Raw genomic sequence first — 21,121 nt, forward strand, 5'->3', positions numbered from 1 at the left:
TCGGGCCCCCTCCATAGTCTACGTCGGGAAATGACAGCACTTATCATATCGTTGGCTGATAATCCACATGCATGCAGCTTAGCGGGGACCAAGACACAAAAGCCGGGGAAACAGGCCGGCATTCTTATCGTGATGCGCCCGCGAAGGGTCTAGCTGCGGTGTTCTTCTCCTCTGTCAAATGTGGGGGACTTTGATAACGAGCAAGACGTCCCCTTCGCTCCGGACGCTGAGGGCATGAAAAAGCCGATATCCCCTCGACTGGTTCCCCTCCAGAGCCCCAAATTTGCCGATCGCGCACCCATCAACGCACCCCCTGCCCCAAAGATTCGGCCTTTTGTTCGGTAACAAGAAACGGCGGTTCAATGGAGGGAGTATCGCCTGCGTCAGGGCCCAATAACAGCGTGCTGGATCAGACAAGTCCAGATTCTCGGAAGAGAAAGCGAGGGAGGCATGCTGTCGCGTGCGAGTCGTGTCATCGGCGAAAGCAGAGGGTGAGTGATACGAGTATCGTTATAATGCATAGCGAAGCCGGACTCCGCTTCTCGGACGCTGGAACGACGGTTGATGTGCCATCTTGGCAGTAGCCACCCGGTGCATCGCATTTATTCAAGGGTCTCGAGTACGAGGCGGTCGTCGACGGCCTCGGCGTAGGCTCATCTCATCGGCGATGAACTTGAAGGTATGTCCGACTAACACGGCGGCAGTGCAACGGATCCCGACCATGCTTCAACTGCGAACGCCGCGGCGTAGCCTGAGGTGCATCATGCTCATACAACCATCTGGACAACGACAGTGAGAAGCCGACCACGCGGCCCAGGCCAACCACCGTCACAACACCAGCCGTCAACTTTGCAACGCCCATTTCACCGACGAGAACACCTAGAAATCCCGCTCAGGAATCAGAACGCCCCGAGAAATCCTCCTCAGCGGGCGTGGCAAATTCCTCGAGGTCATCCAGTAGCGGCGGACGACGACAGGCTGGCGAGAATGGCCAAGACCAACAGTTCGAGTACCCAGTCGGCACTCTCTTCAAGAGTCGCGACGCGCCATCGTTCTTCGGCTCATCCTACTTCGGGCCTCATGCTGCTGCCAAGATTATCCAGGCTCCTGCCCCTGATCTGTCGTCTGGTCTGTTGTCCAAGGCTCAAGCGAGCTCGACGCATTCATTTCGGGACGAGGGCGGCCCGTTCTCCCGGATTTGGGAACTACTTGGGCTACTGCCGAGGAAGAAGTCGACAGTAGACAGGTTGACGGAGTGTTTCCTCAACGAACTGAACTGGGCCATCGACGCCGTCCAGCCGACATCCTTTAAGTCCAAGTACGAGACCTTTTGGTCTAGAAAATTTGGCTTCGACGACTTCGCCACCATCGATCTCCGATGGTTAGCCCTGCTGTTTATCGTCATGGCATACGGCGTGTTGGTGGATTGCCCGAACCCGCGGAACAGGGAGATGCAGAGGGAAGTCCATGAAACCTCTCAGCGCTTTTATTGGGCTGCTCGACGAGCCATCGTCATCGCGCCGACTAGAGGAATGTGAGCCTCCTGGCACGACTGTGAGAAATAAAAAGCGCTGCCAGTGTGCAGCTTAGAGAGTTTATATATTCTGACAACGACGACTCGAGGCAAGGCAACTCACCATCAACATCGGCGTCAATTGGTTCGCCGATGTATTCCCGCCAATCATCCTCGGCGATGAATCGCACGAAACGCGACCATTTCTAGTAATTTGTCAGAAAAGCTTCATGATGCTCAGGTGGATGCTTACAGGAGAAGACATCTTGACGGTGATATTTAAAGCTGTAGATGTTTAATTCACAGGTGATCCGCTCGGAGAGAATGGCGCTTCGAAGATAGATGGTCAACGGAGCGCTTGCTGTAATTCAGTGGAGAACTCGATCAACCCGCCCTGTATCAAAGGGCACAAATTGTGAGGGGTCTATTAAACTGCCGTTGCATGATTGGCATACCTCGCACGAGCATGCAAGCCCCTCCACGCAGCGATTTCCCGAAGCTGTCGGGAAACTCGATCGGCTTTTTCATTAATACGCAAGACAAGATCCGCAGAGATAAGCATGGGCTTGCGATCCCCGCAAACATTCACTTGGCAGAATTCATGGGTGGTTCAGCATTTTCATAAAGACGAGCAGGCATGCATGAAGCAAGTAATTGTCATGCAGTAATCCAAGTCGAATTTGGCCTTTATCTATTGTTTCGGTTGGAGTATAAGAGCTACTAGTATCCTTGGTTAATGAGTTGGATCTTAATTATCTCCTGGTTACCTGTATGCCGGTCAACTAAGTTCTTCTCCACTCTTCACAAACACTATAAGAGAATTACAGTATTCAAGCCGACTCCTCGCTAACCATGGTAAGAATGTAATCACTATATACTCCTGACCTCAAGACCTTGGAATTGCACGTAGCGTCAAGATCGCTGTACCAACCTCGGTCCAGACGCCGTCGCCGATCCGGAACGGCATGGTGACCAACTGCAAGACGTTCCACTTTGTGCAGGACAATCAGACCTCCGTCACTATTGCTGTCCTGTAGAAGATCAGTGTCAGCGATTTGATCAAGTGGAACCCTGCGGCCGGGAGTGACTGCAGGGGGCTCTGGTCACAGACACATGCCTCCGTGGGTCTCTTGTGAGGCTTGAATGGAGATGGTGCAGGTCTGAGGGTCACATGGTGAAATATAGCTATTACAACGTTTAACTTTTTAATTCTTTCCTTTCAATGCATATACTACAATTTTGATGCCTATCTCTGTACTACAATAGCGACAAGAAGAATTTAGAAATCAGCAACAGACCAAGATGGAATCGAATTGAGCAACTCTCAACTCCGAGGTTGGCCCAAGCCACGGTTATTCTCGGTGCAGATTGCACAAAGTGGAGCCGGATCTGGCCAATCCTGTATAATGCGAATACTGAAAAGGCTATAGTGGAACGTGCAACATATTGATTCGTATTTGCTCAACTCGCACTGCAGTCATCGGTAATGCTTTTCTTGGGGAAAATCATAATGGCCATCGGGCGGGACTGTTACCGTCCAAATTTGTAAGTAAAGCGTGCGTGACCATCAGCACATCCCCCATACTATGTTTTACTGAAATGTATAATTTTTCAACAAGCAATAAACTCTGAAACCGTCTCCTTGCACGTGATGACTGAAACTATTTCGTCAAGTCCCTCCAAAGTCGACTCCATTCTCGTGGTCGGCGCAGGAGAATTCGGCCTCAGCCTTGCCCTTGAGCTAAGACAGAGAGGCTACGAGAGCGTCACAGTCCTCGACCGATTCTTCCCACCAGTCCCCGACGGCAGCAGCGTTGATGTCTCTCGCATCGTCCGCAGCGAGTACGCAGATCCCTTTTACAATGCGCTGGGCGACGAGGCGATCGCAGCTTGGATGACAGACTACCGCGGCTGTTTTTACCAATCGGGCTTTGTCTTTGTCTCCGAGAATGAGAAGAACCCTCACTTCAGTGACTGAAAGTCTGTGCTAGAAGCAGACGGCAAGCCCTTTGACGCTTTTAGTGACGGAGACGCGCCTCTGAAGAAGCTCTACCCTTCAATCCAGGCGGATTTCTCTGGCAAGCCAGCTCTCCATCATCGCCAGGGAGGCTGGGCTGATGCTGGAGCCAGCATTTCCGAGCTTGCAAAGCGCTGCTCCTTTGAAGGGGTCGCTTTCCAGACGGGTCTCCGCGGTACCGTCACGTCACTTGTCACTCCAGAGGATCCTGACGGCTCAATCGGCGTGAAGGTCGCGACAGGAGACGTTCTTCGAGCCCGCCGTGTCGTCCTCGCTACAGGCGCCTGGACCAACCGTCTCCTAGATGCTGAACACGCCTTGTCTGCATCGGGCCAGTCCGTGGCATTCGTGCAGTTGACAGACTCGGAGGCTGCGGAGCTAAAGGACTGCCCCGTCATGATAGACTTCGAGACTGGTGTTTTCTGCTTTCCGCCATATCCTGGAACCAACCTGCTGAAGCTCGCGTGGCACTCCTACGGGGTCGCTACAGAGGTCGAAGCTGGAAATGACAATGACACAACAAGGCACCTAAATAGACGCACAATCTCCGCGCCCAAGCTGTATGGACGCAACGACAACTCGGGCTTCATACCGGAAGATGCGGACCTCAGTCTGCGCAGGGGACTCAAGCTGTTTTCCCCGAAGCTTAGGGACAGGCCATAGGTAAAGAGGCGGCTTTGCTGGTATACCGATACACCTGAAGGCAATTTCATTGCTGCTCATCACCCCACCATTCCTGGTCTATTTGTTGCGACTGGAGGTGCCGGCCAGTAAGTACCCCAAGTCATTCCCACTATTTGCAGAATGTAGTCAACGAGCATGACTGCCGCCTCCTTTTCCGCTGGACTTGCTTCAATGCTTCTCACCTCCGCTGCGAGGTAACCGGAGACCAAGACTGACAGATTTTTCCTTATTAGTGCGTTCAAGTTTTTGCCAATTCTGGGGAAGTACCTAGCCGATTGCTTTGAGAATAAGGCATCTGAGAGTATGCGTGAACGCTGGCGTTTTCGAAGATGGTTCCGGCAAAGGCAAAGTGGATATGAAAGGCGATGGCAGCCGTGGTGGGCCACCGATGAGGACGCTGAGTCGGCCAGAACAGAACAAGCTTTAGTTGCACTCATGCCTGCAATTGAATCGTATGACATCAAGACATTTCAACCCGGGGAGATCTGTCATGAAGCAAAATGTGTCTCGTCACGATTCGCCGTGGCAGTTGGCAGAAGTTTACAGCCAGCGGCACAGCAGCCTTGGAGCTGTCAGCACACATGCGGGGGCTGGTCTAGCCTGAATAGTTCCCTTTGGAGGTATTAGCGCTAGGCAGCCATTTGTTTCCCAAAGTCCACTTGTCCTGAACAACCAGGACTCGGACTGAACAACATGGCCGGATAGGAGAAAGTATACAGCACGTATATAAGTATATAATAAGGACCTATTCTGGCGGTCAAAGTATTATTGCATCCACACTTGAGGCCCGATGAAATACGGAATCCTTTGTGCCGCCCGCTGGCAGCATACAACACCATGAACCGATATTCACTTTTCTTTGCGCTTCACCTCCTTTTTACAGGTATGGCTTCTGCCTGGGGCCTTTACCCTCTTCCAATTGATCGCTTCCAAAGCGTCTTTCGGCTGAGAAAGCCATGGTCCTCGCCAATCCCCCAATTCATCCTGGACACAAACCACCCCTGGCTCGCGACCAACAAGGCCTGGCTCTCCCGCTACCCAAACGTCGCCGAAGAAATCTGCTCCCGAGACTCCCCCCTCTGGGCATCCCCCGCCTCGCCCGAGCATGCGCTGCCCGCAGACCTCTTCACCAACCTGCTCATTGACAACAACAGTGCCGGGATCTGCGACAGCCGACTGGGCTGGCCCAACGTCCGCGACCGGTTGCAGGAGATGGCCGCCTGCGAGGCCAGTCTGGCGGGCGTGCGGAGCTTGCATGTCGACGTGTCGGTCGCCGACGACAAGTGGTCGGATTATATCGAGACCACGCTGCCACCGCCGGGAATTCCGGAGTCCTTTGCGGATGTGCTCTCACAGATGAGTAACCTGGAGAGGCTCGACTGGGGTATCAGCAGAGAGGCAACGCAGGAGTTTGAGTCTGCCTTCGTGGCAAAGGGCTTAATGCTTCCGAGCGTCAAGTACCTCCAGCCAGGTGCCGGGAGTGATTATCTCGTCTCGCGATGTCCTAATGTGGAGGTGCTGGAGGCGGGATCTTATTCTCACCATTGGAGCTGGAGCAGCGGCAAGGGCCAGCGCCTTGCACTGATCAAAGCATCGACGGGAATGGAGAGTCTCAAGGAGTGGCGACTCGCAGCACAATGGGACGGCTGGACGTTGGGCATGCTCCAGAGTAAGGCGACGTCCTGATTCACATGGTGTTGGTACCCTCTTTTGATAACGTTGATCGACAGGTATCTTTCGAGCTACTCCGAACATCACCACTCTGCACATGGAAGGCCCTTTACGTGTCCCTGACGAAGTTTTGACGGGTCTAAGAGCCGGCAAGTATCCGTACCCTGAATACCAACAGGAGACCATAAAGGTGACACAACATGTTTCACAACTGCCACGCGCCTTTCTCTTTGCTTACTTGCTCCCCTCAGGCATATCTCAATGTCCTCGCACTCTTCCCGAACCTCGAAAATCTGCACCTCCCTGCTTCTTCCAACCTAGAATTGGGTTTCGACGGAGGGCCTTGGTGCGGAAATGCATACGACGGGCCAAGCGGCAGAGCCTACGGGCGAAGGGTCGTACAAGAAGACGCGGAGACAACCGAGCTTGCGGCAAATATCACCATGAGTATACTACCTCATCTGAAAAGCCTGAGCATTGGCTGGGACAGTGCAAACCTCACGCTCAATAGTCATGGGCTACCAGACATGACGTGGCCGTGGACAGGGAGGATGGAGCAATATACTTACGAGATATGGGAGGAGTGATGTAGGTTTCGCTCACCGAGGTAGGTGGTATGGAAGGCCTATAATTACAGGTGTTCTCTCAGGCTGGTCATGCGCATTTTCGGTGGTACAAAACAGAGACTCGTTTTGGTAGGACAATGGCCATCTTTAGCAAGAGACCGCCTTGCGTACGCTAAGGCCATCCTGGCCTGAAGCCCGGTCAATGTGGTTTCGGAGAGCATCAACCATGTCCTGCCGCCGGTAGATTTGTGCAACCTCCATCGCGGTCAAGCCAGACCAGCTGGGAGAGGAGAGGTCAGCTCCGTAGGCAAGAAGACATTGAACAGCCTCGACGCTCCCATGCCTGGCTGCGCGATGGAGGGGCGTGCCGGTATACGAAGCACGCGGCCGACCGAGCTCCTTGGGGTCCACTTCCATGTCGTTGGCATCTGCCCCATGATCGAGGAGCATTTTGAGTACTTCGACTCGAGAAGGATTGGGCTGGAAGTTGGCTTCATAGATCTCAGTAGCACTTGTGATGGCGGCTGCGTGGAGGGCTTGCGTTCCTTTCCTCCTCGCGCCGTGTTCAACTAGCAGTCTTACTGCCGAAGGCGGAAAGCTTGCCGCTGCAAGAGTTAGGAGGTCTACCGTTTTACCAAGCAGTGGTGGAACATTTGGATCTGCGCCGTGCTCCAGCAACCAGCACATACAAGTCTCATGGCCTAGAGCCAGCCTGAGGAATTATTAGCCCAAATTAACATCCATCCTTCGATCCAGTATATTTCTTACTTCAGGGGCGTGGAATCTTCATAGAAACCATTCAACCTTCCACCCTCGCGAAGCCAGGCCTCGCAGAATTCAGAGCCTTGATTTGGCCAGGACTTGAACATGAGTCTAATCGCACGGGACGTCATCGGAATGCCTTGCCGCAACAGCGACGAGAACGAGGATAATTTCCTGTTCTGCACGGCTAGGCAGAGAGAGTTCTCGTTGTTGACGGCTGCCAATATCTTGATCCTCCCTTTGCTCTGGGTCTCGTCGTCCCCCACGGTAGTCGATTCCATATTGTAAGATTGTTTGATAACTGCCTCCAAAAATAGAATCAACTTGACGGTGGGGAAGAAGTTAGATTGTGGCAGTTCAAAGTACGCAGATGCACTGAAAGACCACTGGATGAGACGGTCAGCAGCTGGGACGGGTCAGGAAGGTCTACTAGTTAGGCTTGGTGGAGCTCGAATGGAGTGATATCAGATCTATGGCTGGCGAAAGCTATCGTGGAAAACGTGGGTGATTGGATGCCCTGCCTTTTCAATGTAAAGAGGAAGGCTCAGTCTGTCCTGTGACGCGTTTCTCACTTCTTCCATGTATTGAAGCGGTAGAAACACCAGCGGGCGGTTGAGGTCCCCGGCGTTGCGAATTTGAAACGGCTGTCCATGTTTGAGATGCTATTTTGATGGTTAGCAGGGAGCGATCAGGACTGGCAGCACGAATGACCACGGAACGCACTCTATCATAGCCTTTTTTTCAGCAGTTTCCCAGTCTGATTTGTGTATCGCAGTTTGGATTCATCGCCATCACCAAACTCCACAAGCGGCATATCCAGCGAAGGTGTCGGCACAGCAAAGGTTCGCCGCCAGAGTGCGCCGACAATACATACCGCCGTGAAAGTGAAAAGGATCAACATGGACGAAGACATGGTCGGCATGGCCTCAACTAGATGGCGACGAAGTTGAGGAGCTCGAAAAAAAAAAGATGGCAGCGTTTCGGAGCTCGTTGGCGGCCGGAGCTCTGTAGTTGCCCCGCGAAGACCTCAGGCTGTTGGTTCGGTAATTCCAGGTGACCAACAAACCAACACGAGAGAATACAGCCAAGCAGATCACCAATCAGATCGCCAATCAGCGAGGCTAATGGAACCTGGCCCAGGATTAGGATTACCTGAACTGGGCCGTGAGTTATCGGCTAGAAGAAGGGCACTACAGTCACACATGACGGACCGTTCTTCCGAGTGGGCTGGCTGTCCAGTCTCGAGGGAAATGTTTCCCAAGAATCCAAAGCCTCATTACCAGAAGTAAGATCAGCTCTCTAGACTGTTTCATTCTTGATCTGAGACCTGCATTTTGTCGACTCCGTCAGCCAACTCTTTGCAGCTCAACACAAAGCCCCAACCCCCTTCGCAGTTGAACTCGATGCACTGCTTGCAGTACTCGGGGCTTGTCGTTGCACACCCGTCGCTTAGCATGAGGCAGTCCCAACCCTTTGTGAAAGCATCCTGGAGGCTGCCGCCAACGCACTGGTCAGTGTTCGCGCCAGAGAAAATCAGGGTCCTGATACCACGATCCGCCAGCGCTTTCTCAACGTTCGTTCCATCCCAAAATCCCGACAGGCGATTCTTGTAGACCCAGATGTCTTGAACCTTCGCCGCATCGGCCAGTTTGGCGTGGAAGGCAGTATTCCACTGGTCTCGCATCATGACCCGGCCACCGTCAATGACCTCCCCGTCCTCTAGCTCCAACGGTCCAATCTCGGAACCCAGACCCCCGACCTTCTTGTGGTCTCCGAAGTTGTTGTCGGCCGAAAAGCCCTTGATGATGGTCGGTGGCATCCCCTCAATGTCCTGCTCCGTCAAGCCCCAGCCCAGCCACACGACGGGAATGCCAGCCTTCCTGCATGCTGGGATCGCGTGCTCGAGGAGCGCATCGACCACTCTCAAGCCAACGCTGTCGGCTGGACGACCCAACAATGGGGAGAGAAAGTAGTTCTGGAGGTCCACCACCACTAGGGCGGTCTTGGCAGGGTCGATGGTCGCACAGCCAGTAGTCGTCTCAAGCGACAGCCGCGGCCGTATGGGAGGGGAATCTGGGGTAGGAGGGTGTGTGAGATCGTATCCGTCGGCCTCGGAGTAGAGCCAAAAGTTGGCCGCGCCGCCGATGACTTGGAGCTTCTCAGTCGCCATTTGATCGGAAAACCTGCTGTTGTCAAAAACCGTCGTCACAGAAAGGGGTCCATCGCAGAAGGGACACACAAGAGGCAAGGCTTTCGAGTTTTGCTCACGATTGGAGGATGTTTAGAGGCAAGGTCTCGTTCGGCCAAGAAAAGAGACAGGAAGGAAGTTTGCCTGCAAGCCGCTCAGTGTCTACAAGCTTTGGGGTGGGCGGCCCATGTGTCCAGCCCGCCCAGTCACAGCAGTGCGCGACTGCTGGGTCACAAGGCCATCACCAAAGAAGAGCCTGTAAGAAATTCAAGGGGCGCGTAAGGTCTGTCGTGCAAAGTTCCCCTCTTTCTTTGCTACATTTGTCCTATCATACGTCCCTCATCGCGTCTGCTCCGTCCTTGAAGGTCTCATGAGGTGCACTACCTCAAAAATCATGGAATGTTATGGAACTTCACAGAGCGAGGAAGCTCGCTCCTCTGATGTGGACAGTGCGGTGTTGGTGGCTCTTCTCATGCAGTCGTGCGGCAGTCATGACTAGTGCCAGGCTGTTGGGGTTGAACCGTCGAATTGAGAGACGTCACTGAATGGTTGGTCTAAGAATGAGTGCATGACAGCGAACAGGAGACACTTCATTTGTGGTACTAAGTAATCCTTCACTAATCCTAATCAGAAAGCTCTGGCGGACACTACCCCGCCTCTCTGGAATATTAAGCTGGCCTGTCGGCGCTTTGGTCAGTGGACCTTACATACACGGCTCCGCTTTCAGTCTTACCGGCGTTCACTCTACGCTGATAAGCAAACTTGTCTTGTTACCTCTTGTCCCAGACCCGTCATCTCCACCAGCCACCACGTCCCTAATCTGTACGAAGATGGGTCTCCCCGTAATTCTGTGCGGCAAGACCGAGCAGATCGGCGCGGGTGTGGTTACTGGCCTTAAGCCAGAGCTTGATGGCATGTGTGATCCTATCACTTTCAGCCGCGTCGGACGTCTTAGCTAACCCGTACATCTAGTCATTCAATTCGTCATGACCCCTGAGAGTGGAAAGGAGCAAATTCCTTATATCTTCAGATGTGAAACACCTCCCTCGGCAGACTCGGCGCTGGGCAGCAAGAACTACTCGCAAAAGCCTGTTGCAGTCGTCCTTGGCGCCGGCTATGACGACGATGGCGTCAAGGTTATGATGGAGGCCTCCAGGGGTATACATCCTATCCCTTGGCTGCGGCCGGATATGAGCAAGCCTGCTCCCCCTTTGGGACCTGAGTATGGCAAAGCCATGGTCCAACGTGTTAAAGAGTTGGTGGTCGAGTTGCACAAAGACGGCAAGATGAATGATGAGAAAGTCTTTTGGTACTGATTGGCTGGGATACGGAGATAAGAAGCTAAGTGGTGATGCTGAAGTGCATTTAATGCCCAGACTCTGCTCATCCAAATTCAAAATCTTGATGGGTTGGCGCGATCAGGATACGGCCAAATTGTCACCAACGAAAGCACCGGTCAAAGCTCCAGTGGCTGTAGTGGATGGATAGCAAAGACGCTCTCGTGTAATAAATAGTTGTCGAATTGGGTCCAGCAACGGCAGTGCTTATTCTGGTGGCTTTGCAGACAACAGCTGAACCTGGGTTAATCGAGCCGAAGTCGTTAGTCCAGCCTCATCACAAGTGTCGCAATCTTGAGATCAGCGATCGGTGATGTGGCCCCCGGGGTAAAGGGTGCCAGGATTTTGATCAGATTGATCTCCGTGCGCGACAGAGATCTAGGTAGGCGGTTCGAAGGCCCCTTCCGAATCTCCCATCAGCCTAAATATATCAATGAAGCAGCATGGCAGCCGGTTCCGCATTCCACACATGGTGGCTCTCCGCCTGAGTATACCCCAATGTAGCCTTCGCGTAAATGTCACTGCTTTTGGTCTAGGAGATGGTTGCCTGACATCCTGTAAGATGTCACGAACATTGGCGCTGCTTGATCCTTCTGTGACCAGGATGACAGCTCACCGGTCGAGCCTCCCTGTTACGGAAGGTTAGTCCGAACCATGCACCTCTAAACATATGCAACACACCCACGGCGTGGGCACGGCACGCACGCTCTGTTCTGGTAAATGTGACCCCATTTATAGACTTGTCAGTGAGGAAGAGCATTTTGAATCCAATAAGCTATAGGCTAACTTCTTGCTCTCGTGTCTTGGGCGTACGGTGTAACTTTGGCTTCAGCTTCCAAGCTATGATGATAAAACCTCAGTGGCAAAGCAGAAGCTTGGGCAAACAGTATGATATAATGCACCTCATCCTAAAATTGTCACCTTGATCAAGCCTGGCTCCCATCAGAGATTATATATAAATTCCTCGCCACTCATGGTTGCTAAACAATGGTCTTCCTGGACTAGATCTCCATTATCACCAAGATGTCTCCCACATCAGAACCATGTGAAGAGCAGTTTCTGTGGATACCGTTGCCAGCTGGAAATTTCATCCGCTGCCTGACCCTCCAGCCAGGCCCTAGCAACGCACCCCTCGAAGGCAATCTCAAGATCTTTGAAATCGACCATTGCCCTCAATATGAAGCCATCTTACTTATGGGGAATCGAAGTCAGATCCCAGACATTTGTCTGCAACGGCAGGCTTACCCAAATTACTATGAGTCTTTCAATGGCTCTACAACAGTTTCGACGCACAGACAAGCCACGGGTACTGTGGGCGGACTCGGCATGTATCAATCAGGGCGACAAAAATGAGAAGAGTCACCAGGTGGCACTCATGGGAAAAGTCTACTCGAAGGCGTCAAAAGTCCTCATACACATGGCTGGCAACGACCAAGGGCACACTTCGCAATATTGGCGTCCCTCGTTTCGGAAACGAATAGCTATGTCCAGCAACAGCTCAGACTCATGGCTGGCCTTGGGTCTAAATCCTTTGCATACCTGGACACTGAGGATAGGATGAGAATATCGCATGACCCAAGATGGTCATCGATGCTCTTCGCTCTGTCTCAACCATGGTTCAGTCGTGGATGGGTTCTTCAGGAGGCAGCGCTTGCCTCTACGGCAATGCTTGTGTGGGGCGACCAGGAGATACAGTTCGACTGCGTATTGCGCTAAGCTTGGTGGGCTTACTGTCGGTGTTTCGAAACAGTGGGCACATATTCAAAGTTCCAGCCACTCGCCAGCAACGGCGTGAACGTTCATATGTTCCTATATTTGCGACGTTTTCCACAAGAAGCGGAACCTTACGGCGTCCAGCGGCCCCAAGGATCGGAACTCATCGACATCCTCCGGAACGCCCCCGGAATCGGAATGACGCATTCGAAGGCTAGGATCTTCGCTTTCCTTGCCCTGGAACATTACTGTCAACCAGGTCAGGCAGGGCCCAAGTCTCGCTCAAACTATTTGATGCAACCAGACTACACAAAATCAACAGCAGAGGTCTTCACGGAGTTCGCACGGCAGCATATCCTGCGCAATGGTCTTCGAATTCTTCAATACGGTCATCCATACGATCCTGAGGATCTTACTACGACGGACCCAATGCCCTCTTGGGTACCTCGCTGGGGCCGGCCCGTGAAGTACATGTTCCCAAACGCCTGGGGTCAAAAAGCTTTAGGACCAAGTTCCGGGTTCACGGGAAAGCTGGTGCGGGAGATGAGAGGGGGCACCCTTGTGGTAACGGGCGTCATACTCGATAACATGCGATTTGCGTCTCAAGCTATGAGTCTGGAAGGAGATCTTGACGATGTAGCATCTCTCTGGCGGACGATAAAGGATATTCCTTGGGAAGAGACACATCCGGGGGAAGCACGACCTATTTTGATGCTTGAATCTCTGTGCGCAGGCCACGCTTCACGAGACATGGAGGTGACTGCCTGGCCCGCCGCGCGAGGAGCGGTTGCCCAGTTTCTGACGAGCAGCTGTCAATTGCCACCAGAGGACTTGGCGGAGAAAGTATTCGACAACATAAAGATGTAGTCCAGGGGTCGTATATGATAAAGCAATGAAGCAAACGATAGTTAATTATTGTGTATTAAGGAGAGAAATCTCCCCGCTATTAAACGCTTAAAAGGAGCCTATTTATAAGCTAGCGCTAATATATAAGCATATAACCCTTACACCTTTTAATACACCCCCCATTGCAAGTATTATCATCTTAATAATAATAATAAATATCCCATTTTAATAGCTAAAAAATATAATTTAAATATTCCGCTATAATTTATATTAAAACCATTATATAAATATTATTTAATATTTATATATTCCATTTACATTATTTCTAATTAATTATTTAAATGCTTATATAATAATATAAACTTTATACTTATCTTAATTTTAATTTTATATAAGCCTTTTTAAGGATAAGGCAAAATAATGCTTTTATATAAATATTAATAAGATTATCTTTAAATATAATATAATAAACATTATATATTTCTTTAATTCCTTTATAAATAAAGTAATAATAAATAGCGATATATTTTAATTAAGCATTAATTTTATAATTTTAAATAAAATTTAATGCTAATTAATTATTAATATATAAAATAAATAAATATTTAATATGCTTAATATTTAAATCTTTTAATACTTAAATTATTTAATAAAAATGTAATAATATTAATAAATATGCTATATATTTTACCTTATAAGTAAATTTTATAATAATAAATTAGCGCTTTAATAATTAAGTAATTAAATTACTATTAAGGAATTATATATATTTATTAAATGCTTTTAAATTATTTAAATTAATATTATAAAAAGCATTAATATATATATTAAATATAGTAAATTAAAATAATAATATTTATTTTAAAAATTGCAAGGTATAATTTAATATATATTAAATATATTAAAGCACTTTTTTTATAATATTTAAATAATAAATTGCAGGCTTTGCATTAAATATTAAAAGCATTGCATATAAAAATGCAAGATTAAGTCTTATTTTAATAATAAGAAAATTAATGGATTTAATAAGTAATTAATATATTATTATATTTATTATAATATTATTAAGTTCTTTTTATTATGGAAATAAATTTAAATTTATAAGAGTTTATCTTTAATTATAATTAAATATATTAAAGCATTTTAAAATCCATTAAGTATATCCCTTTTAAGAAATATAAATTTTATTATTAATTTATATAATTTCCAATTTAAGCAAGTATTTATAAAAATTAAGATCCTTGCACTTAAAATGCTGCATAAGCTTAATATAAAATTTATTAACTTAAAAAGGACTCTTAATAATAAGAATATTATTAATATAAATAATAATAATAATTTAATTTTTAATAAAAATGCAAGGGTTAAATATTATTTTCATTAAATATTTAATTAATTCCTCTTTAAGAATATTAAATTATTTATAGCTTAATTATTTAAGTTTATATAAGGCATTAAAAAGTTTTAAAATAACTTACTAATTATTAAATAATATTTAATACTCTTATAATAATTGCATATAAACATTATATTTTAAATAGCTATATAAATATATTGTTTTAATATTAAATTACTAAAGCTATTAACTTATTATAATGGTAATAGTGATAATTAATTTTAAATTATTATAATGCGTTATAAGGCTATAAGTATTATTATAATTTATATTATAAATTTATATATATTTATAAGCAATAAGTTAAGCTTTATAGTAAATAAGCTTACTAAAAACATTAAACTTCTTTATATATACTTAGCAAGGATTAATAATATATTAATTTGCAATAACAAGCACTTTAACCTATATATTTATATTTAAAAGTAATTTAAGTTCTTTTTTAATAACTTATTATTAAGCATCCCTTTTATTACTCTTTATAACTTATGTATATATATTAAGGATATCATTAATATCTGCTATGCTAATAAGCAATACTTAAGTAAAGATTTAATTAAGATAATTAATATTAATTAATGCTAATTAAGTAAAATTTAATATAAGATTTATATTAATTAATGCTAAATCATTAAAATCTTTAAAATATTCCATAATAATATTTATATTTTCTTTTACTTTTTATAAAAGCTAAATTCATTATTCTTAAGAATTATATAATTATATAAATTTTGCAAATTTAAGTAATTTATTAATAAGTTTTATAAGTTTAAATAGTTTATTTATAAGTTTATTTATAAGTTTTACATTATTAGCAAGTTTTATTAATTAAGATGTTAATAATACCTTTATTTTAAATAATATGTTTTTATTTAGCTAGCTAATTATTTATGCAATCTTTATTATTAAATTAAATTAAATAATATAGCTTAATATTATAATTATAATAACTTTTTAAAGTAATATAAATAAATAAAAAATAGTTTTACCTTTAGCCTTAAATTTTATAAAATATATCTTTTTAGCTTTATTTAATAATTTTATTCTTAGTTTGCAAGCCTTAATAAAAATATAAAGGTATATAAAATGAAAATATAATTAAAAATATTTAACATTAAGCTTTTATTTATAAATCGCTTTAAATAGCATTATTTAGCATAATAAGGCTAAGTATAATTTTTAATTCTATAAGTATATTATATAAGAAATTACTTTAAGTTATAAAAATAAGTAATCTTTATTATAAATTATTATATAAGTATTAATAATAATAATATATATAAACCTTTTAAGCATATTATTTAATTTATAATAATAAAGGGGCAATTTCTTATAAATAATTTTATATTTTTAAAATATTGCAATAATTATTTTATTTATATATTTACCCTTATTATTTAAACTAAATATCCTAACTTTTATATTAAATTAAATTTTAATTATATTTAAAAATCCCTTAATAATATTTAAAATATTATTCTTTTAAGTAATAAAGTAAACTTAATAAAATTAAGTATAGTTATTAATAAATAAAATAAAGTATTAAAAACCTTTTAATAATGCTATTAAAAATTTGCTTAATAAATTAAATTAAATATACTTAAATAATTATATAAATTATCATTTTAATAATAAATATAGGCATTTCTTAATAAACTTTGCAAATTAACATAATTTATAATAAAAGTCCATTAATTTATTTAACATAATATCTTTATCTTTATATAAGCGTTAAGTAATTAATTTTAATAAATTGCTATAATTAAAAGCTTTATAAAATTTACTATATATTATAAATATTATAAAATTATTTTCTATTATTTAAATTTTAAAATTTTTATATTAAAACTTTGCTTATAATATTTTATAAGATTTATTATTTTTTAATAATAAAAAGATATTATTTCCTTATGCATTTAATTAAAATCTTTTTTAAATTATAATTTAGCTAAATAAATAAGTATTTTTTAAATATATAATTATATAAAATATTAATAAAAATGCTTTTAATAATTAATTTATTTAATAATTATAAAAAGATCTTTTTATAAAATTAATGCCTTTTATAATAAGTTAATTACTGCTTATAATAATAATTATACTTAAATATAATTATAAAGAGCTAAAGTTTTTTATATATTTTATTATATGCTTTAAAGCATTAAAATTAAAAATTTATAATATTAAAGTACTTATAATTATTAATAACTTTATTATATATATTAAAATATTAGCTTATAATATTATTATATTTTTCTTTTTATTATTAAAAATTTTAATAACTTTTTTATTTATAATTTAATTTATAATAGCTTATTTTTTACCCTTTTTTTATTCTTAATTAACTTTATATTTAATAAGCTTTATATAATTAATATATAAATAGTTAATAAATATAAAATTTTATATATAGCATTAAATATACTTTTTATTACTTAATATAAAGTTAGCATTTATTAATATAAACTTTATAGCCTTTTTTATACCTTTTAATATTAACCTTTTTTAAATAAAAATAAAATAGGCTTTAAATTATTTAACCTTTATATAAAAAATAATATTTATTATTTTAAATTTAATTTTAAAAAATATTATAAGGTTTTAGCTACTTAAGTTATTAATAATATTATTTATAATATTTAACAGCATTATTAAGAAAAAAAAGCTTTTAACCTTATTACTTTTAAAAAGTAACTTTATTAACCTTTTAATTAATTATCTTAATATTAAAATTTTAATATAAAGCTTTATTTAAAGGTTTTAAAAGGCATTTAAATAGCTTTATAAGTTAAAGCTATTCTTATATTATAAGTTTATTAATTAATAAAAGAAATAAATAATTAAGTTATTAATATTATAATTAAATTAATTAGCTAGTATTTTTTAAGCATTAAAAGATTTTTTATATAATATAATAAATATTATAAGGCTTAAATATATTAAGTTTAAAAGCATAATAAAGACTTAATTATTAAGCTTTTTTTATTTTATAAGGGCTATACCTTTTTTTAATTATTTTTTAATGCTTATAATATATTTATTAAAGCTAATAAATTAAAAGCCGCAACTTTATGCTGCTCTTTAATTTAAAAAGTTTTTCCTTTTTAAATTTAACTTTAAAAAAAATAATAAGTTAAGCTTAAAGTTAAGTATATTTAATATATTTTAAATAAAGTTTATATGTCTTTAAGTATATTTTAAATAATGTTTATATATTTATTTATTAATAATAATTAGCATTAATTAATATAAATAAAATAAATAAAAAAGGAGTAAGTAATTAAAATATTAAATAAAGTAAGAATATTAAATTATTATAAGTTATTATTAGCTATAATAGCTATTATAAAGTATAATAATAATATATAAGTAAAGGCTAGCAATATTAAAATCTTAACAATTTAAGTATAAAAATAATTATAAAAATAAGGGTATTAATATTTCTTAATATTTTAAGATATCTTAAGCAATACTAAGCTTACAACCTAATAAAGCAATAAAGCAAATAATAGTTAATTATTATGTATTAAGGAGAGAAATCTCCCTGCTATTAAACGCTCAAAAGGAGCCTATTTATAGGCTAGCGCTAGCGTATGGGCATACGACCCTCGCACCTTCCAACAGTATATTGGTTGCTACGACCAGGGGTCTTATTGGCATAGCGTCAGCAGTAGTGAGAGAGGGCGATGTTTGCTGCATCATATTCGGCTGTGCTTGGCCTTTTGTTCTGAGACCGGTGCGAGGCCGCCAGTCGACAGGAGATGGGCCGCTCTACCACCTGCTCGGTCCGGCTTGGATTGCTGGTGTCACGCCACAACACGAGAAGGGTAGAGGTCACTTTTGGTCTGTGCTGGGAGACGAAAGGAGCAAGAATTGGGTAGACTGGGGTCTAAAAGAACAGAATATACGGATAGTCTGACAGAACAACACAGAACCAGACGCAGCAACAGAGGTAAGTAGTGCACCGCTGGGACAAATCAGTAATGTTTGTCTCAGAATTCGCTTCAAGAACGACTCAATCCGACGGGAATTGTCTAGCAAGAGTCAAACAAGATGATTTTCTCTGCGGTTGCCAACTTCTATCAACGCCCTCGACGCATTCGGCTCGGCAGATCGGCGGTAGTGTGGTCCACACTTCCACGCGTCGAACTCGACTGACTCGTGACACGGATTGTCACCTGTGAGCTCCACAGAGACTCCATCTTTAAATGTCCCCTTGCGCTAGCGATAGACTAGCTGTTTTCTAGCGAAGCGAGCTCCCAAGCCTATGGGTAATCTGATTGATCTTATCTGATTATCTCCGAGGGTATCATAAATCTTGGCGCACCAGCTAACGAAAAACCTTGAATGGTAGGAGGAGGAAAAAAATCTCTACGAGCTTCTCCATTGCTCTAAGCTGTTTTCGCCCTCGTTTCTGTATGTCTTACGTTTCTGTCTTGTCCCGGTCCGATCCGTTCGTCGAGGTCCCGGTCACGGATGTCGGTAAGCGCTCAATGAGAATGAGTAGTTAAAGCCGGATGCTGCCTGTATGGGCAGGTATCCACTTCCAGTCGTCGTCTCTCCTCATTCTGATTTTGCATTTGACCGTTACCGAACGGTCTATCAGTTTGCGGCCATGGCGGCCACCGAAGATGTCGATCGTTACAGCAAGACGGAACCCGAAGACCGCGTTAACGAACTTCCCTTGCCACTGGACTCGGTTTCCACCGAGGAGGAGAAACCAAACCCTCCGCTCTACTGGAAGCTTATTGCCGTCGTGATGATTTCGTGTATCAGCTTTGGCTCATCGTGGAGTTCTGGCATTACCGGCGCCTTGAAATCTACCCTAAAGAAGGAGTTGGATATCAACAACAAGCAGTTCTCGCTGCTTGAGGCCAGCGAGGACTTCATGGTTACACTTCTGATTCTCTCCAGTGGGATCTTGACAGACAGGATCGGAGGTGCTGGAGCAATGTTGTACGGTGTGTTTAACCGGTCCCTACAACAGATTGAAGGTCCGGGGGTGAGAACGAAAGCTAACGCGATAGTAGGCAACATCATCTACTCCATTGGTTCCATCATCGTTGCAGCCGCAGCTCAAGTCCGCTCTTTTAAACTCATGATCGGCGGTAGGGTCATCCTTGCCCTCGGTGACATTGCAACCCAAGTGGCCCAGTACAAAGTCTTCAGCTCCTGGTTCTCGCCCAACAACGGCTTCGCTTCGACCCTGGGTATCGAGCTCGGCATCAAGAAGATTGGTGGCTTCGTCGGCAAGTCCTCGGCCAACATTATCGCCAAGAACACCGGCAACTTTGCTTGGGTCTTTTGGGTCTCGGTGTTCATGAACGTCTTTACCAATGTCCTTACGCTACTCTTCTACTGGTTCAACGGCATCGCACACAAGAAATTTGGCAACGTCACAGATCCGGCAACTGGAGAGAAACTCACGGAGAAGTCCAAGAAGTTTCAGCCCAAAAAGGTCCTGGAGTTGCCCTGGGTTTTCTGGGCCATCATAGCGTTCTCCCTCTTCCAGACAAGCACTGCTGTTGTCTTCACACAGAACGCCACGGAACTCGCGGAGAAGAGGTTCAACACTGACTCTATAACCGCCGGTTGGTACTCGGCAACTCTGCAATACGCTGGCTTTTCTTGGTTCCTTGCATTGGCGCTTTTATCGATATTCTCGGCAACCGTATAACCCTGCGTAAGTTTTTCGAACCCCTAGCTGTCGACAGAAGAAATCGCTGAACATGTCCAGTCGCGATCTGCGGTACTGGTGTCTTCCTGGCCATGGCTCTTGTCAACTGGGCTAAGGACACGAGGGGGACTGCTGCTGCCTTCGGCATCTACGCTGTTGCTTTCACGCTTGGCCCAACCACAATCATCGACAGTATTCGCACTTCCATGTGGCATGGATCAACTTTCGGGTCTGCTTACGCTGTTAAGATTGCCATGAATAATGCGTGAGTGCTTCACATACACGCATAATCAGCTCTTCTCTGACCCTCTCCCAGTATGAACATCATAGTGCGTGTCATCACCGGTGCCATTCAAGACGCCGACAATGATAGCTACGACCACGTCGTTATCGTCTATGTCGTTCTCGCCGCCGCATCCGTGCTCGTGTCCATCATGTTGGTCGCGCTGTCGTGGTGGTCCGTTGACCTCGGCAATCTGCAATGGACCCGGAAGCAGCGAATTGCTCATGGGGAGTTGTGGAATGAGAGGAAGCGGGCCTTCTATGAGGACAATGGGGCACGGAACAAGATCATTTCCAAGACATGCTTCGGCACCCTGATCATGTTGATCCTGGGTTCATGGTCAGCGTACTTCTGGGGTGTTGCTACTGGCAACAATTCTTGAGATTTCGAAAATCCTCTGAAGTGGCGATTCATGTAGCTCTGCATCAGTACAGGGGCTTTGCAGAGAAAGCTGGACTTCGTCCAAAA

General features: G+C 43.4%; 8 protein-coding genes across 8 annotated transcripts; 6 read left to right on the top strand and 2 right to left on the bottom strand.

Moving 5' to 3' along the window:
• Window positions 1-667: 667 nt before the first annotated feature.
• Window positions 668-2,550, top strand: INS49_013224 (uncharacterized protein; the record flags this gene model as incomplete). The annotated part of the gene is made up of 3 exons (XM_043173924.1): window positions 668-679; window positions 897-1,534; window positions 2,424-2,550. 3 exons carry the CDS (start codon window positions 668-670, stop codon window positions 2,548-2,550), a joined length of 777 nt encoding a protein of 258 aa, XP_043020869.1.
• A 614-nt stretch (window positions 2,551-3,164) lies between these two features.
• INS49_013225 (uncharacterized protein) lies at window positions 3,165-4,193 on the top strand (the record flags this gene model as incomplete). Its single annotated transcript, XM_043173925.1, has 2 exons — window positions 3,165-3,355; window positions 3,536-4,193. 2 exons carry the CDS (start codon window positions 3,165-3,167, stop codon window positions 4,191-4,193), a joined length of 849 nt encoding a protein of 282 aa, XP_043020870.1.
• A 906-nt stretch (window positions 4,194-5,099) lies between these two features.
• Window positions 5,100-6,472, top strand: INS49_013226 (uncharacterized protein; the record flags this gene model as incomplete). Its single annotated transcript, XM_043173926.1, has 3 exons — window positions 5,100-5,883; window positions 5,945-6,075; window positions 6,137-6,472. 3 exons carry the CDS (start codon window positions 5,100-5,102, stop codon window positions 6,470-6,472), a joined length of 1,251 nt encoding a protein of 416 aa, XP_043020871.1.
• Window positions 6,473-6,598: 126 nt separating this feature from the next.
• Window positions 6,599-8,126, bottom strand: INS49_013227 (uncharacterized protein; the record flags this gene model as incomplete). Its single annotated transcript, XM_043173927.1, has 4 exons — window positions 6,599-7,163; window positions 7,220-7,599; window positions 7,786-7,875; window positions 8,088-8,126. The coding sequence occupies 4 exons, from the start codon at window positions 8,124-8,126 to the stop codon at window positions 6,599-6,601; spliced, it is 1,074 nt and encodes a 357-aa protein (XP_043020872.1).
• A 396-nt stretch (window positions 8,127-8,522) lies between these two features.
• INS49_013228 (uncharacterized protein) lies at window positions 8,523-9,383 on the bottom strand (the record flags this gene model as incomplete). Its single annotated transcript, XM_043173928.1, has 1 exon — window positions 8,523-9,383. The coding sequence occupies one exon, from the start codon at window positions 9,381-9,383 to the stop codon at window positions 8,523-8,525; it is 861 nt and encodes a 286-aa protein (XP_043020873.1).
• An 848-nt stretch (window positions 9,384-10,231) lies between these two features.
• INS49_013229 (uncharacterized protein) lies at window positions 10,232-10,717 on the top strand (the record flags this gene model as incomplete). Its single annotated transcript, XM_043173929.1, has 2 exons — window positions 10,232-10,319; window positions 10,374-10,717. The coding sequence occupies 2 exons, from the start codon at window positions 10,232-10,234 to the stop codon at window positions 10,715-10,717; spliced, it is 432 nt and encodes a 143-aa protein (XP_043020874.1).
• Window positions 10,718-12,318: 1,601 nt separating this feature from the next.
• INS49_013230 (uncharacterized protein) lies at window positions 12,319-13,318 on the top strand (the record flags this gene model as incomplete). The annotated part of the gene is made up of 2 exons (XM_043173930.1): window positions 12,319-12,409; window positions 12,489-13,318. 2 exons carry the CDS (start codon window positions 12,319-12,321, stop codon window positions 13,316-13,318), a joined length of 921 nt encoding a protein of 306 aa, XP_043020875.1.
• Window positions 13,319-19,308: 5,990 nt separating this feature from the next.
• On the top strand, window positions 19,309-21,035 carry INS49_013231 (uncharacterized protein; the record flags this gene model as incomplete). Its single annotated transcript, XM_043173931.1, has 4 exons — window positions 19,309-19,654; window positions 19,724-20,284; window positions 20,431-20,635; window positions 20,687-21,035. 4 exons carry the CDS (start codon window positions 19,309-19,311, stop codon window positions 21,033-21,035), a joined length of 1,461 nt encoding a protein of 486 aa, XP_043020876.1.
• Between the last annotated feature and the right edge of the window lie 86 nt (window positions 21,036-21,121).

The sequence above is a fragment of the Diaporthe citri genome (genome assembly GCF_014595645.1).
Source record: "Diaporthe citri strain NFHF-8-4 chromosome Unknown scaffold_7, whole genome shotgun sequence".
Taxonomy (NCBI): Eukaryota; Fungi; Ascomycota; class Sordariomycetes; order Diaporthales; family Diaporthaceae; genus Diaporthe; species Diaporthe citri.